Source organism: Halyomorpha halys, unplaced genomic scaffold (genome assembly GCF_000696795.3).
Source record: "Halyomorpha halys isolate HHAL.00 unplaced genomic scaffold, Hhal_1.1 Scaffold313.1, whole genome shotgun sequence".
Taxonomy (NCBI): domain Eukaryota; kingdom Metazoa; phylum Arthropoda; class Insecta; order Hemiptera; family Pentatomidae; genus Halyomorpha; species Halyomorpha halys.
The window spans coordinates 104,990-120,466 of record NW_027109847.1 but is presented as its reverse complement, the minus strand read 5'-3'; the positions used below and the strand labels follow the sequence as shown (position 1 = coordinate 120,466).

Sequence of the window (15,477 nt, the reverse complement as noted above, 5' to 3'; positions counted from 1 at the left end):
ATATATCTCAATAAAAATTGTGGAATAATGAATTTTCAGGACCGAATTCATCACAATGAGATTTTCATGAGATTTAAGTATGTAATGAGAAAAGCAGATGATGCTGAGAAAAAAAAAATCACTAAAACCATTACTCATAAATGTAAGTAATACTGAAAAAGATTTAATCATGGATGATGCAATACCCATACAAGCTAATGCTGTTAATCTAGTTCTGAGAAAAAAAAAAGGGAAAACAATTAAATTAGATACCACAATCCTTGTAAATAGTATTAAAGAATACAGTCGCCAATCAAGAGTCAATAAAACAAAGTACAAATACAGCTTCAAATAGAATCATTAATCCTTCAGAACAAGCAACCGTCCTGTGAGATCCCATGTAACTGTTTTCTTTCTACACCATTTGATTAATTTTCAAATTCCTAGAAAAAAACCTTTCTTATAAATAGAAGTTTGTGGAAACAATATCTCTTTTAATCCACCTTCAGAACAATTTATGCATCATTATTATTTTAAGAGTGGTAATCTGATATTGCACCTAGTCCCTCTATTATAGATGTCAACTTGTTTGTAATTTGAACTTATCTGCAATATTATTTTATATAAAGTGCATTTACAGTCAGGATTTTTTTTTTTAGCAGTAATGCCAGATGTCGTATATTATTTTAATTGAACAGAGAATACCAAAAAGTTATTAAATTTAGTACAGATGTGCATGACTGGAACGTTTAATAAAAATTGAATTGGTCATAAGTATCCTAAGAAGTTTGAGGTTTGTTCTGGTTTAAAACAAGGGGACTCTCACCCAGCTTATTTAATTTATTACTAGAATATTTTATTAGAAATGTGATGCATTGGTAAAATCTGGCAAGGAACTAGGCCTAAAAACAAATACAGAAAAAACATAATATATGGCAATTAGTAGAAATTGCAGCAATTTCAGTGATAAAAATATAGGAGGAAATGCATTTGAACAGGTAAAAGGGTTTAAGTATTTAGGTTCTACGGAAACTAGATTTTTGAAAATAAAGTATAGCATAAAATATTCTGACCAAAAAATGACGAGTTGTACAGAAAATTTAGAAGGCTACACATTGCTGAATAAATATAATTCAGGTCACAGCATTGCAGTGAATAAGATGGGTGTGCAAAGTTGAGGGGATTAGCAACGAAAGGATCCCTATAATGTTAGTAAACACTGAACTAACGGGCAAACGTCCAAGGGGTAGACCAAAGCATAGGTTGGAGGATACTGTCAAGACTCACAATTCATGTAAATATTTAATAAAATTTTTGGGAAAACAAATTCAGTTCAGCCATAAAGTGATTGAATCTCTGAGTTCGTAGTGTTGCAGGTGTCATTTTAAGTAACAAAGTATAAAATTAAAAATACATAGATTATTTAAGTTCCCATCTAGTCATAATAGCAGTTTTTACAAAATAAAACTATATAAATACATACACGAAACTTCTAAAAAACTAAGAGTCACACAATATAAAATTAATATAGATAGTAAAATTATAAAGTTAACAACCATAGCACAACACAGCATCAAATATAATCATAAATTTGATTTTAACAACCCCCCAAGTCCTGGATAAAGAAAAGTACTTGAGGCTATATAAATAACAAAATATATTAAACAAACTGTAAATTCTAATACAGACTCAAGAAGTTTTAGCACACATTTTGCCAATATTACTGATAAATTAAAATAGAAAATAAAAACTTTTAAAAATATAAGTTGGAAGGATGATTAAATATTTATGCTTTGGCAGGTATGATAAACAGTAAAGCATAGGCCTATTGCAATTTCCCACAAAGAAATGACGAAAACATTTTCCACAGACTAAAGGTTTTTTTTCTTTCAACTTGAAATTTAGATCATTCTCCCCTCTTATTAAGGAATTGAAGCATTAACTGATGTGAAAAAAAAATGGAGTTCAAAAAGACTTCCCATATGTACCTCCCATTCCTCCTCAAACTCATCCCTTAACCAATCACCTCTAGGCCTCTAAAGCAACATTCAAAATTAATATCTGACCAATCTTCACTGTAAACAGGCCTGGAAAATGTTCACACCATAACTATATACATGTAATTCATGCAAAAATTTCATTAATCATTATATTAAAAGTGTATCTACAGTAGTTGACTCCTGTAAGTTAACTCCCACAAAAGAAAAGAGAAATTGAAAAAAATAATAAAATAGAACAAATAAAAGAAACAAGGGAAGGACAGAAGTTTATATTCCATGGAAATATTATGTAATAAATCAACTTTAAAAATTATACATTATTCAAATGATAATTTCTATAAAAATAAAAAAAACTTGGTGCGCACATAACACAACTTTCATCACTATCATCCTACTTTAAAGTGAAATTAATTAAATTAAGTTAAATAAACAGCTATTTATTTTTTGATGACAATATTTCACCTTATGATATATTTCATAAAAAGGTAAGTGAAAGTAAAATCTGATTATTACTATAACAATCATGGATAAAAAAACAAAACATTTATTTTCCCTTCTAGTTAATTATCAAATTCTTTCATATTATATATTTATCCATTGTTTATTACTACTAACAATGAGAGATGATTAAGTTTCCTGTATAAAAAAATTAAAGGTACTTACAAATTCAACATTTAAGATCTGTAAAACTATTTCAATGAGGATAAAATCTACCTATTTAATGATAAAATTGATGATAATAAGTGTCAATTACAGTAAGGCAATTTTAGCGAAAAAGGTGCACCCCTTGCATACACCTACCTAAAATAGTTAATTTCAGTCCCATATTATCATTCATTTTTAGCTAAGCTGGTCATTTACATACAGAAAAAGACTATTATGTGAGGTTTGGTTATTTATACTCAGGGGACTTTAAAACAGACATGCCATTTTATTCCTTTATTAGGGAGAGAAGTGTGGAATAAAGAAAAACTCCTGAATTATTTAGTTTTATACCCCCACTCCTAATTTGTTCAATGACATTGGATTTGTACCATTTTTTTAGTTTATAGGGCCCTAAGCCACTTTCAAGTTTCAAGTTTCATGTTGATAGTTGTGTTAAAGTTATCGCAATTTTCATGGATACGAAAATTAAAAAAAAAATGTTCATATTCAGTTGCTATGAAATTTTTCTTTATGGGTTCATTGAGATGAAGACAAAAATCAACTTTAATCCTTAACAGTTTAACAAAAGATAAAAAAGTTGTGTAACTAAAAATAAAAGCATTAATGTTACTGAATGTGATTGGGATCTCTCAGCTGTTTCCAATTTCTCATTCTGTCAATAGACTCATCCCAACCAGCCAGATTCTTTCTAGGAAATTTTTTTTTTAAATTAGTCATTTGAGCCTAGTCAGATTATTTTAGTAAGGATAAGACTTAGCTGATTTAAAGATCGCTTATTTTCACATACCATGCTTAACCAAAATCGTTAGATCCGTACTAGAGAAAATCCTAAAAGAGGGTAAAAATAGATTATATATGTATGTCAAATATTTATTTTTTATAATGATGTACTTATTATTGAAAATAAATTAAATATGAGGTGAAGACAATCAATCAGAGGATCTAATCACTGCACCCCAGACCATCTTGAAAGAATTTTGTAATCACAACATTTTGAACCAAGAACTCTGGGACTCCCGCCCCAAAGTGCTCAGCCACTATATCCTCAAAATAAGTTGAGAAGAAGCAATAAAACCCAGTACTCTTGTTAAATAGAACAATATCTATTGTTCCCTATAGATAGAGCAGTGCCAAGAGGATGGCAGAATATTAAAAAATGCTTTGTTTTTTTCAATTTATCAATATTTTTATTATGATAAAAAGGGGTGGTTCTTATAAAAGATTCTAATTTATTGTTAGCTGGTGAGCAATTATTAGTTGTATATGATATTTTATTGACAAATAAAATATTTTAAAAGTATTGGGACAGGTCCATTGGAAGAGAAATGAACAAACTCAAGATTCTTTTGAACTCCTGATAAATTATCAAGACTATTGCATCAGAAAAAAAAAAAAAAAAAAGGAAGTACTGAAATCTTATTGAAGAACCCTCCCAAAGGTTGGTAAAAGAGACCATATAACATAAAAATAGATTAAAATAATAAAGCAATGTGCTCATCAATCCTACAGCCAAAATATTGATTCTTCAGTGATATTTGCAAATAAATAGCACAATCAAGTAAAGAGATGTAAGGAACTATTTTATTTCTTCTGATAAGAAGATAATTAACTAATTAATTGTGACAAAGTTTTTAGTAATACCTCCATGGGTAAAAGATGAAGAAATATGATGGTATGACACGTATTGAGTAGTCACATAAAAACCTAACAAAAATTTTCTTAGCACTTATCAGACAAATCACTTTTTTGTCAAGATTTGAAACAATAAAATAGTTAAACAGAAATGATTGACTTTTGAGTACACCATTAAAAAATATAATTTAAGTTTTCAAGACAAATCTACCCAAAATTTGTATGAATCATTGTAAAGTTTAAAGAAGTTTTAAAATGATAATAGGATAAAAACTAACCTTGAAAACTAGTTGGTTTCCAATCGGATATGTTCATTAATATTGATCAAAAATAATAATGAGTTCTCAATATAAAATAATATTATGATTAAAAGAATAGGACATTACTCTGTTACTGCTAGTAACACACAAAATGAGAAATATCAATTACATATGGGAAAATACTAAACATGTATTTAAAATTGTGGTACATTAAATATTAAAATTGTGCATTTAATGGCTTATCCTGCATTATGAATCTTGGGTATGATCACTGAGTATAAGTGAAGGTGAAGAAAAAAACATAACAACTCTAAATACTCTAATCTTCATCTTATTCATAAAATATGTGTGTGTACTTGTGAAAGTAATGGACAATGTTTACATTGGAGCTCATGTTTTTTTTCTTCACATATCAAAAGGATTAACTAAATTTAATAGGACATAAGGATGTTTCAAATGGCTTACTACCATGTGGAAGCTCCATTTGCGCTTCTGCATTTTGCACTTTACAAATATATAAAAAGTTATCAGATAAACAGTTCTAATGAAGAGCCAACTAAGGCCTCCACCCAACAATAATCTCTGTAGCCACCATATAAAACATATTGTCGCTCCAAACCTGTATCTCCTTCATTTACTGCTGATTGACAATTGTAAATTTATATAAAAATCAAGGTTACTAGTTTAAAAAGCTGCATGAGCAATCTTCAGAAAAAAAAAATCATTAGTATAGAATCAATGAATGATTCACAACACTTTATCTACCCCCATTCACAAATATATAAAAAGTTATCAGATCAACAGTTCTAATGAACAGCCAACTAAGGCCTCCACCCAACAATAATCTCTGTAACCACCGAATAAAACATATTGTCGCTCCAAACCTGTATCTCCTTCATTTACTGCTGATTGACAATTGTAAATTTATATAAAAATCAAGGTTACTAGTTTAAAAAGCTTCATGAGCAATCTTCAGAAAAAAAAAATACATTAGTATAGAATCAATGAATGATTCACAATACTTCATCTACCCCCCCATTCGTAGGAAATAGTTTTTCTTATTCCAATACAACATTTTAAAAACAAATACTCCAACTCACCACAGAAATCAACTTGGAAAAGCCTCTAACCATTCATTCAAAGATTTCAATAATGTTTATTCATTAGAAACTAAAATCAAATCATTGTCAACAGCAACAACACTTATTACATGGACTGAACTAAATAAAGTTCTCAACAGACTTATTTGTGCACAAAAAATACTCAACCAGGCTGAACCTTAATTTTCATTAAACCCTAACCATCAAAACAAACATAAATATTGATTAAACAATCTCTTAGATTCCAATAATTTTCCAGCAATCTCATAAAAACCTAATTAGTTTTTTTTTCTCCAATCAAATCTCCTCCCAAATCTTTCAGTTCGGCTCTTAATTTTCAATGTACAGGGTATTCGAAGAAAACACAAACATGTGTACTTTGTTGCTTTGCTTGAATAGTGGCACATTTGACGACAACAATAGTTTAGATTTAATTCTGAATTGGACTTATTTTAAAGATAGTATCGTAGACTGTGGTTTCTTTCTTTACTGAAGGGGTCCTACAGACTTTCCAAAAGCTATTAGAGCAGTTACAAATTTACTTTAGTCTATACTACAATCCATGGAATACCTCAAACAAAACATAAAAAAATAAACTTTTTTCGGTCAGATTGTGATTCAACCAAAGCAGTAACATACTCCAAATAATTTCAAACTTAATGTTTAATAAATATATTTCATTTGAAAAATGTGATAAAACCAACAGACATTACTTCAATTTTTTGTCAATGCCTAGATTAAAACTGATGTCTGGTATGGTTCAAGCACACCTGATATGAAGTAATAGAATCATAAACATTATAAAAAAGAGCTGGTGTTACATTCTAGAACGTTTTCATAAGTGGCTGTCCTCAATTCAGCAACTGTTACAGATTTTATCAACTGATGTGAGGTCTGGTGAACACCGAGGATATTCCCTGAAATTCCTTCATCCAATTCTCCAGTTTAACAGGATGTGACTATTCCATGTTTTAGGGAAACAAACTGTCCTTAAAATGGGCGGGAGGAGGGGGCAGGGGATTAATTGAAACATTTAACAGAAATGTAATCCTATCATCTTTTTTGGAAAGTGTCTCTTCCACACATTGAACCGAGTACCATGTATCTATAATTCAGATGTTGGTAACTCACTACGATGGATCTGCTTCAAACTCCTTTCTAAAGACTCTTAACATTTCTATATTATTATAACGCTTTCACTAGAAATTTAAAATCAATTACATTTATTCAAAGCTTAGTCAGACTGCAGTTATAAATTCTATTGGCTTTAATCATAAGAGATATGAACCCTATTGTTATTTACAACAAACAATTTTCTAACATTTTAGAGGTAATATCAGGGGGATTAAGTAACCAAATTTATCCCCTTCATATCTCCGAAACTAGTTACTTTAGAAAAAAAAAGGCATTTCAGCACTTTCATAGGAAATTTAGTGGTACTTTAATTTTGTAGAGAACCCATTTTACCAAAGCCAATAATTTCTGAGATATAAGCAAACACTAATAGAAACACATGATTTTTAGTATATTCACCACCCTTCCCTCTCAAACCCGTGAGACTTTTATGCGCCTCATAAACTGGAGGTGCTAAACAGTATAAAACAGGTCACTTTTTTTTTTTTGTATGTAAGGGTTAAGAGTCTAATTTCATGAGTATGTTATATCTAGCATTTTATCTCTGAACAGTTGCTTTCCATATTACATTTAAAGTGATTATGTATAAATCTTTTTCTTTATAGGTAAGAAAAACACAATAGGTTGTTCTTGGCCTGCTCTAATCCTCTCATTCAGAGTTCTGGGACTCCAGCTTCAAAGAAAGTTCATTCATAGTTAAAGCTGCAATAATGTTTTTTTTTTTATCTTCCTTGAGTTGTTACTCTCTCTGGATGGCAAGGGTGCTTCTTGGTTATCCTTTCATTGACCATCCTGACGAAATGGTACAGGCATCCCAAACATTGCATTTTTATAAAGTCTGAAATTAACATATCTCCATAGATCTGGTAAATTACGTTTTTTTGTTGGTACCACTCTCCATTATCATTTGTAGGGTCCAAGACTTTCTGCATGAAGACCTCCATTTTAATTTGTGGTACTTCATTTAACACCCACATCTCACACCTGTAAATTCCGCCTGGGTTTATTAATATTTTATATGATCTAAGCTTGATTGTGCATCTGATCGATCTACTCTTTAAGAGATGCACAGTGCAGTATGATGCTTTATTGAAAGAAAAAAATGTGAGATTCGATATACTCCTCCTTGTCCAAGGACATATCAATTCGGCACCATAAATATTTAAAACTGGTAACATTTTGAAACAAGTTACTGCCAATTGTGTATGTATTCAGTGGATGAATCAAGTTTTTTCTTCTCCTAGCCAGTATCTTTGTCTTATCTGTATTCACATGAAGTTAAATGGTCTTAATACTTTTAAAAGTATGATTTGCGTAGCATCTGATCCTGCAGTCTTGTTTTCCATTTTTTCTGTAGATTATGTATACATATTCAATTTATTTGAAATCATAAATATATATATATCATGGACACAAACAACATTATACCAGATAATCAATTATATTAGTGATGTCAGTGTGGAAATGATAAAACAAAATACAATTAAATGCATGTTTTATCCATCTTGATCCATCCAATACCCACTAATCATTACATAAATTGAATAATAGATTTCTAATTTACTTGAATATATAGTATTGGTATTTCAACTAAACACAAATTTTATTCTTAAATATTTTGACATTAAAAGATGTTATATTTTTTTCTTTCAATAATAGTAATCACAATAATGAATATATTTAACATTATTGACTGGAAATATCGAAGAACTAAAAATAATAGTAATTATACCTAGTAATTTATAAATACTTCAAAATATATTCTAAAGAAACAATATTGCTCTAATTAAATGAAAAACAATTAGCACTTCATAATTTTTTTTTTATTGATTTATTCTTAAATTAAACCTCAAAAAGAAATCCTAATTTCATTTTCTATCAATATATATATATTGTTACTTTATTCTAGAAGTAGAATAGAATATTGACTGAATCATAAAACTTAGAAGGGATCCATACTCTTTTCAAAATGATAATTCAAAAATGTAAATACAGAAAATATGTTAAGGCATTAATGTAAATTATAAGGCATAGGGAGGGAGGGTGTTGTAGAAAGGAATTTTTTTCCACAATAAAACTTACATGGATTTTTTTTTGTAATAACAGCAATACTTGCCTAAAGAATGTTTTACTTTTAGAGTTCCCCCCCCCCTCCCCCCCTGCAACATTTAGTAATTTTTCATTCCTAACAGGCTTTGCAACTCTTTCTCGTCTTGTCAGGCTCCAGTCTCAATCTCCAAGTATTCTGGTAGCCATGCCCTCCAATGTAACCTGCAACCATATCTTCTTGGGTCATCCTTTTTTTTTGCATTTGTCGAGCGATAGTAGAAGACTATTTTTTGCTACAGTTCCTGTCATTATTTCTAAGTGGCCATACAACATTTTATTCTTCTTTTTTTTTTTTCAATAATATAGAGGATTGTTTCTTGTATTGTATTTACTCTCTGATTGTGTTACTTGAGGCATGCTGAAGTCTGGAATTGGCATAACATTACTGGATTTAAGAAATCCATCTCCATTGTTAATTACTTTTTTTCTTCTGACACAAATGTCATCAGCCATACATAGGTTAACACTTACTACAAAGGAATAAAACTTTTTTTTGTTAGAAGAATAACCTTTTAATTTCATTATGCAGAATTTAGGATTCAGATTATCTTCCTTCCTCTTGTAATTTTTTTATTATATCTTTTAGAGAACTTTCATCTTCACACCTGCCAAAATATTAAAATTCTTGGGTTCTCATTATTTCCCAGATTACCAAGGGTAGAGTTTTTTCATTTTCATGAAATACCTTTTTGAAATATAGTATGGATATTTTTAAGATGATATTATTTGTAACAGTATTGTTGAAAAATCAACCATTTTGACAAAAGCTACCTCATGAGGCCAAATAGTTTAATATCAAAAACTGTTAGTAACAATTTACTCAAATAGTCTAAAAGACTGGTAAATTTGTATAACCAAAACTTCATAGTAATGCTACAAATAAAAAAAAAAAACAAAAAAAACATCAAAGAAATGGCCAGTCAACTCTTAATTATTTTTAAATGAATATGTTATATTATTCAAAGGGTTTAAGAGACAGATTGTTGATTGTTGATGAATGAAGTCATCAATGGCAACAGTTAACAAACACTAATAGCTCAAATCAAATAATCAAGCCATCAAATATTGTTTAATTACTAATATTATAAGTATATTTATGTTTAAATAACTATATTGTTAATTATTATAAATATTTTTTTATTAATTTATAATATTTTTAATTTATAATATCTCATTTTACTTTTGAGTATACTATTTATATATAATACTAATCTTTCATTGAAATATTCCTCAGCTATGATCATGTATATTTAAAACTCTGGTTATAACTATAGCGTCATATTTGATAAATATACAAGAACAAATTTTTAATGCTATTGTTGAGGGTAAAAATTGCTACACATTATTTTAACCAAGACTGGTACAATAGCATCTGATTTATTTACTTTATATAATTTTTGTTCTATATAACTGTTATAAAGATGGTATTAGAAAAACAAAAAACTATTTAGTGTTCCTAAACAATAAATAAAATAAAGATCTTCCTCATAAATGATTAAAAAGTTAACTGATTGATCATTAAACTTCTTATTTATTTTTAGATAGTGATTTTATTTTTAGTGATCAGTGAAAAATAATGAATAAAAAATTGAACTTTTTAAAAATAAAAATTATTTTACAGATCTCGCACAAATGTCATAGTAATAAAAGTTAGACAGTGATATGGCTCCAAAATGAAATATGAAACTATCACATCCACATACATATACAGATTCCCACATAAGGAATAGTTACGGAATATTCAATTAGTATGTAGAAGTATAGTTTAAAAGAAAAAGAAAAGTTCATTACCATAACTTTTTGCATGGAAAATTAATTAAATTAGATAACATTAAATTATTTTCATCTGAATTTCCTAAGCAACCACTAAGCAGGATGAAAGGTTAGTCATGAAAGATACAAAGCAAAATAATAATGACTTATCCATCCATCAATTATAGGATTGATAAAAACAACATAAATCTTTTAAAAAATCCAGGAGCTCATTTTAAAATGATGAAATGTTTATTTTTCAAAATTTATATCTTGTTTCACAACCATATCCGCAGGTAGAACTATCGAAATTAAATGAAACTTACAATAAATTACTTAAAATATAATTAATTTAGTAGTTCTAGAAACAAATATACTAGTTTTATTATTTACTAAATAATTAATAAATGTAATATTTATATTTCAATATAATATCTGTTAGGAATTATTCTCAATAAACATAACATGGCACGTGGTGATAGACCATAGGTTTGTGAAAACTTTAAATTCATGCCATTGTTTATGTGATTTCTTATAAATATATTACATTACATTAGTTATCATGCTACTTCATGATTATTACAAAAAATCATACTATTAGATTATAAAATTCATACATACTATGTAAATTAATCTGAATTTAAATATCATTAATAAAACTGATTGCTGAAATTAAATTTTTGTATTTCATTATTTTTCTTAAATAATAAAGTATATTATTTAACTAATACAACCTTGATAGTAACTGTTATGGAAAAGCCATTTAGGTAGTGAATTCATCATGCAAACAATGATTTCCTATCACACCATTAAATTAATTATGAAATGAATTAACATTGAAAAGCATGCCAAGTTTTGAAAAGAATCCATGCAATCATAATTAAAAATGATATTGGAGATAAAATCAAACAGATTTACTGATGATTTAAAAGAACATAGCTATATTTGTCTCTATTTGATATATTGTATGTATATACACACAAATAAGTAGGTATGTGTATGTGCATCATACCTTGAATAAATTATTATAATTTACTAAGCTTATTATCAAACAGAGATTTACTTTTACAACAGATAATGCCATGCAGCTATTATAAATGCAGAGATAGGGAGAAAAAATTAAATAAAAAAAATATTGATCAAGCAAAAAAAAAAACCCTTAATGAATAGAAGTATGCTTATTCAGTTATATTTTAATTTATTTCTATTTCCAAAACCATCCTCACCAGGAGTAGATATTATCAATTCACTAGTGTAGTACTAATAAAATTCACATACATAAATACAATCAAGAGAAAGAAACAAAAAGTTACAGTTCACAATCAGAACACATGTAGCTGCATCAATAATTTATCAGGTTGATATTTATATAAAAGCATTTATACACAGTTTATCAAATAGGAGGTTAATTGTAGAGAATTATGTAATAAAGAAATAATAAGAAGGACCTTTCACAAAAACTTACCTAGTATAATAGAATTTATACAGTAATGATTTATTAGTGCTGAGACATATTAATGAATGCAGTAGGAGATAGAATACAAGTATGTGTAAAGAAGTTTTTTTCATCCTACAGGCGTTTGATGAAAAGAATGTATCAAAAATGGGTAAAAATACACGTTTCTTAACCAGAATATAATAAAAGAAAATAAATTATTTAGAAGTACGTTCTTGAACCTTGGTTAGATAGTATTTGTATTTCAACAAGACTAACCCTTAAAAAGATTTAGGTTAAAAAACACAAATAATTTAGGTGAATTCCTTAAAATGTTTAAAATGACAAAAAAAAATTAAATTAATGCTAACAGATGTATTGAAAATATTCACAACATTAACAAAAAACTCAACATTATCTGGATAAAAAATAAAATAATTTAATTAATGCAGTTAAATTTAAGAATTAAACCTAAATTATAAACATTTTTCAATAATACTCAGCATAGTGAATGATAAAAAGGGGAACTTTGAAATAGCGTATTCTATAGAAACACTTCTACATGAATCATATGTATATGAATGAATCATATCTATAATTACTCTTATTATAGAATAAAAAAATGTAAGCTTAGGTTACAATCAAAATTTAAATATTGAATGTTAGAAAACGGAGTTTAGAAACTAAATAACTTTCCAACAATACTTTAATAATTTCTAGTGATCAGATTAAGGAAAATATAGTACCTAATAATTTTACTGCGAACGAATGATGAAAATAAAAGTGTAAGATATAACCAAATTTTTATTTTTGTTTATTGTTCATGTTAACACTTTATCGACCAGCCTATTAAGCCTTTTTTATGCCCAGGCCTATTGATTTCTAGCCTGTATATCAGCTTCAGGTCGTTGAAAATCATCGAATGAGATTTATGAGTCTTAATCGGATGGTAGTAAAAGCAAACCTCAACTAAGAACAGTAGATAAAGTGATAAAATGTAACTTCCAGTATATATGCAATAATTAATATCATGCATTGATTATTTTTTAACTCAATAATAAATATAGTAAACAATTCAATTGATAAATAAAACAAATGTATTATATATGCACATATGTGTTTGCACTGGGATTTAGGAGTAAAAAATTTAAGGGTAAGTAAGATAATTATGATGTTAATTAAACCAATACTTCATCAACACGTTTAAAAAAAGCGAAACTCTTCATAGTTAATTAAACACAAGAAATCATTCATTCAATTTTCAGTTTGTAATATATTTCTTATATGTCATGGGAAAAATATATATTATTAATTATTACACTTATAGATATTTATTAAATTATTTTAAACTATTTAGACTGTTCAAATTAAAAATAAATTAAGTAATTAAAAAAATATTAAACTTCAGGATCATAGCACAAAAAATACTAAGAAAATAGTTTAAATTATATTAAAGTATTTTAAATTTAGCTGAGGAAACCAGAAAACTTCAAATATATATGACAAAATAAAAATTTAAATATGCCACAGTATTACACTTTAAGATTGAAATATTTAAACCCTGATTATAAACAACCAAAAGTATTAAAAAATAAATATATAAAAAAAAATATCAATTCACAAAAATTACTTATGATGAATACAATAATTATTTTCTCATTTGTAGGATTAGCAAGTATTCTTAGAAATTAGTTGAACAGTTTTCCCCCTTTATCATTATTATTTTAAGGGTGCATTACACATGCTTAATACAGATTATTAAATGTTTTATTGAACACAAATACTAACCTCTGTAAACCTTTGTTTATGGCTAGCATGGTCTTGCCAGTGCTAAAACAAAATACACAAAGAAACAATAAGAAAATGAAATCAAAAATTGAAAAACATAAATAATCTTTTAATACTAAAATAAGAAATGGCTAAATAAAAAATAAATAAATAAATAAATAAAAATCCTCTGATGTGTTATGTGTTAGTAAAAAATAAATGATATTCTCTTCTTTTAAATAAAAAGAAATTCATTAATAAAAAAATAATAATGAGAATCAATTCATATTCAATTCTAATTTTGAAACAGTCACCCACACAAACAATAATCCATTTCCCATATTTTTTTATTAATAAGCAATTTTATTATTATTCATGCAGCCATATCTAATAATAACAAACATGCAAAATAAATTAATATAATATAATGAGTTCACCACCTCCAGGTATGGCTTTGGCTAAATATACATCGATAAATAAATATAAAAGTCTTTTTACTAGAATATATTTGTATGTGTGAATATAAACCAAAGAGATCATCAGTTTTTCTTTCTTTTCTTTTAACAATTTATGATAACAAATAGGCAGAAATAATCTATAAATATAAATAAAAACATATTTCCAGATAACATAATCATTTATCGAACATTAACAGAGAAATTTTCCATATTTAATGTCAAGATTCAAGACTTCACTGTTGTTAATAAGAGTTTTTACAAAAACATTAATGGTTGGGTTAGGCAGAAAACTAATAAAACTAAATATAGTATATTATAGACTAAAAAAAGTTTCCTAATATTTACTAAATGATTATCCATATTAGCACAAATATATGCACTAATTAAAAAGTCACAAATAATTATGAAGTGTTAAATATTGTTTCAGTGGAATTTATTTTTAACTGTTTAGTTTCAATGAAACAATGAATAACTAATTGTAAGACTAATGACAAATAAAGAGAATTAAAGGAAAAACATAAAAATTAATGTATCACTGAGTAGTAGTTTATCAGTTATTTCTCTTAACGAATATAAAATAAGAAACATGAAAAGTAATTAATAAATAGCACTAAAGAACCATCGTCTATAAATATTTTAGGGTTTATGCTTTCCTCTCAAATAGATCAACAAAATATGTATTAATAAAGAAAAAATTATAATAAAAACAAATATTATTAAAATATCATATGATCATACAATTAAAAAATAAGTTCATCTATTAAAATAGCACAGAACTTTTGATAAAACTGATAGACATCATAGAACAATTAAATTATTGGCAAACAATCAAACAAATAATTGGCATCACTGGGACCTAAAAAAGTACTTACCAAGTAGGATACATGTTAAATATTTATTCATTTCCAAGTAATATGAAGCATTTGGGTTTCTAAAACCTTTAGTAAATATCAGTATCAATGTCAAACACATGACTCAATAAACTACCTTCAAGTTTAAGAAAAATATAATTAATAATTTCAAATGAAAATATAAATGAATGAGGACTTTAGTTAATAACATATAAAAAATTTGTCATAAATTCAAACCGGTAATGCGATACCACTAGTTACTTATTGACCATTCCCAATAAATGAAAAGCACGGAAAGATACTTTTTTGGGTCCTGAACATTAGTATATATATA

General features: G+C 27.3%; 1 protein-coding gene across 8 annotated transcripts in view; it reads right to left on the bottom strand.

Moving 5' to 3' along the window:
- fne (found in neurons) overlaps positions 1–15,477 on the bottom strand; it is a gene marked incomplete at its 5' end in the record, with an annotated part of 50,414 nt that overhangs the window by 4,449 nt on the left and 30,488 nt on the right. For 4 of the 8 annotated variants that reach the window (XM_067048014.1, XM_067048015.1, XM_067048017.1 and 1 more), the window contains 1 exon segment: positions 13,856–13,897. In XM_067048014.1, coding sequence (XP_066904115.1) covers positions 13,856–13,897 — 42 coding nt within the window. 8 annotated transcript variants of the gene reach the window in all.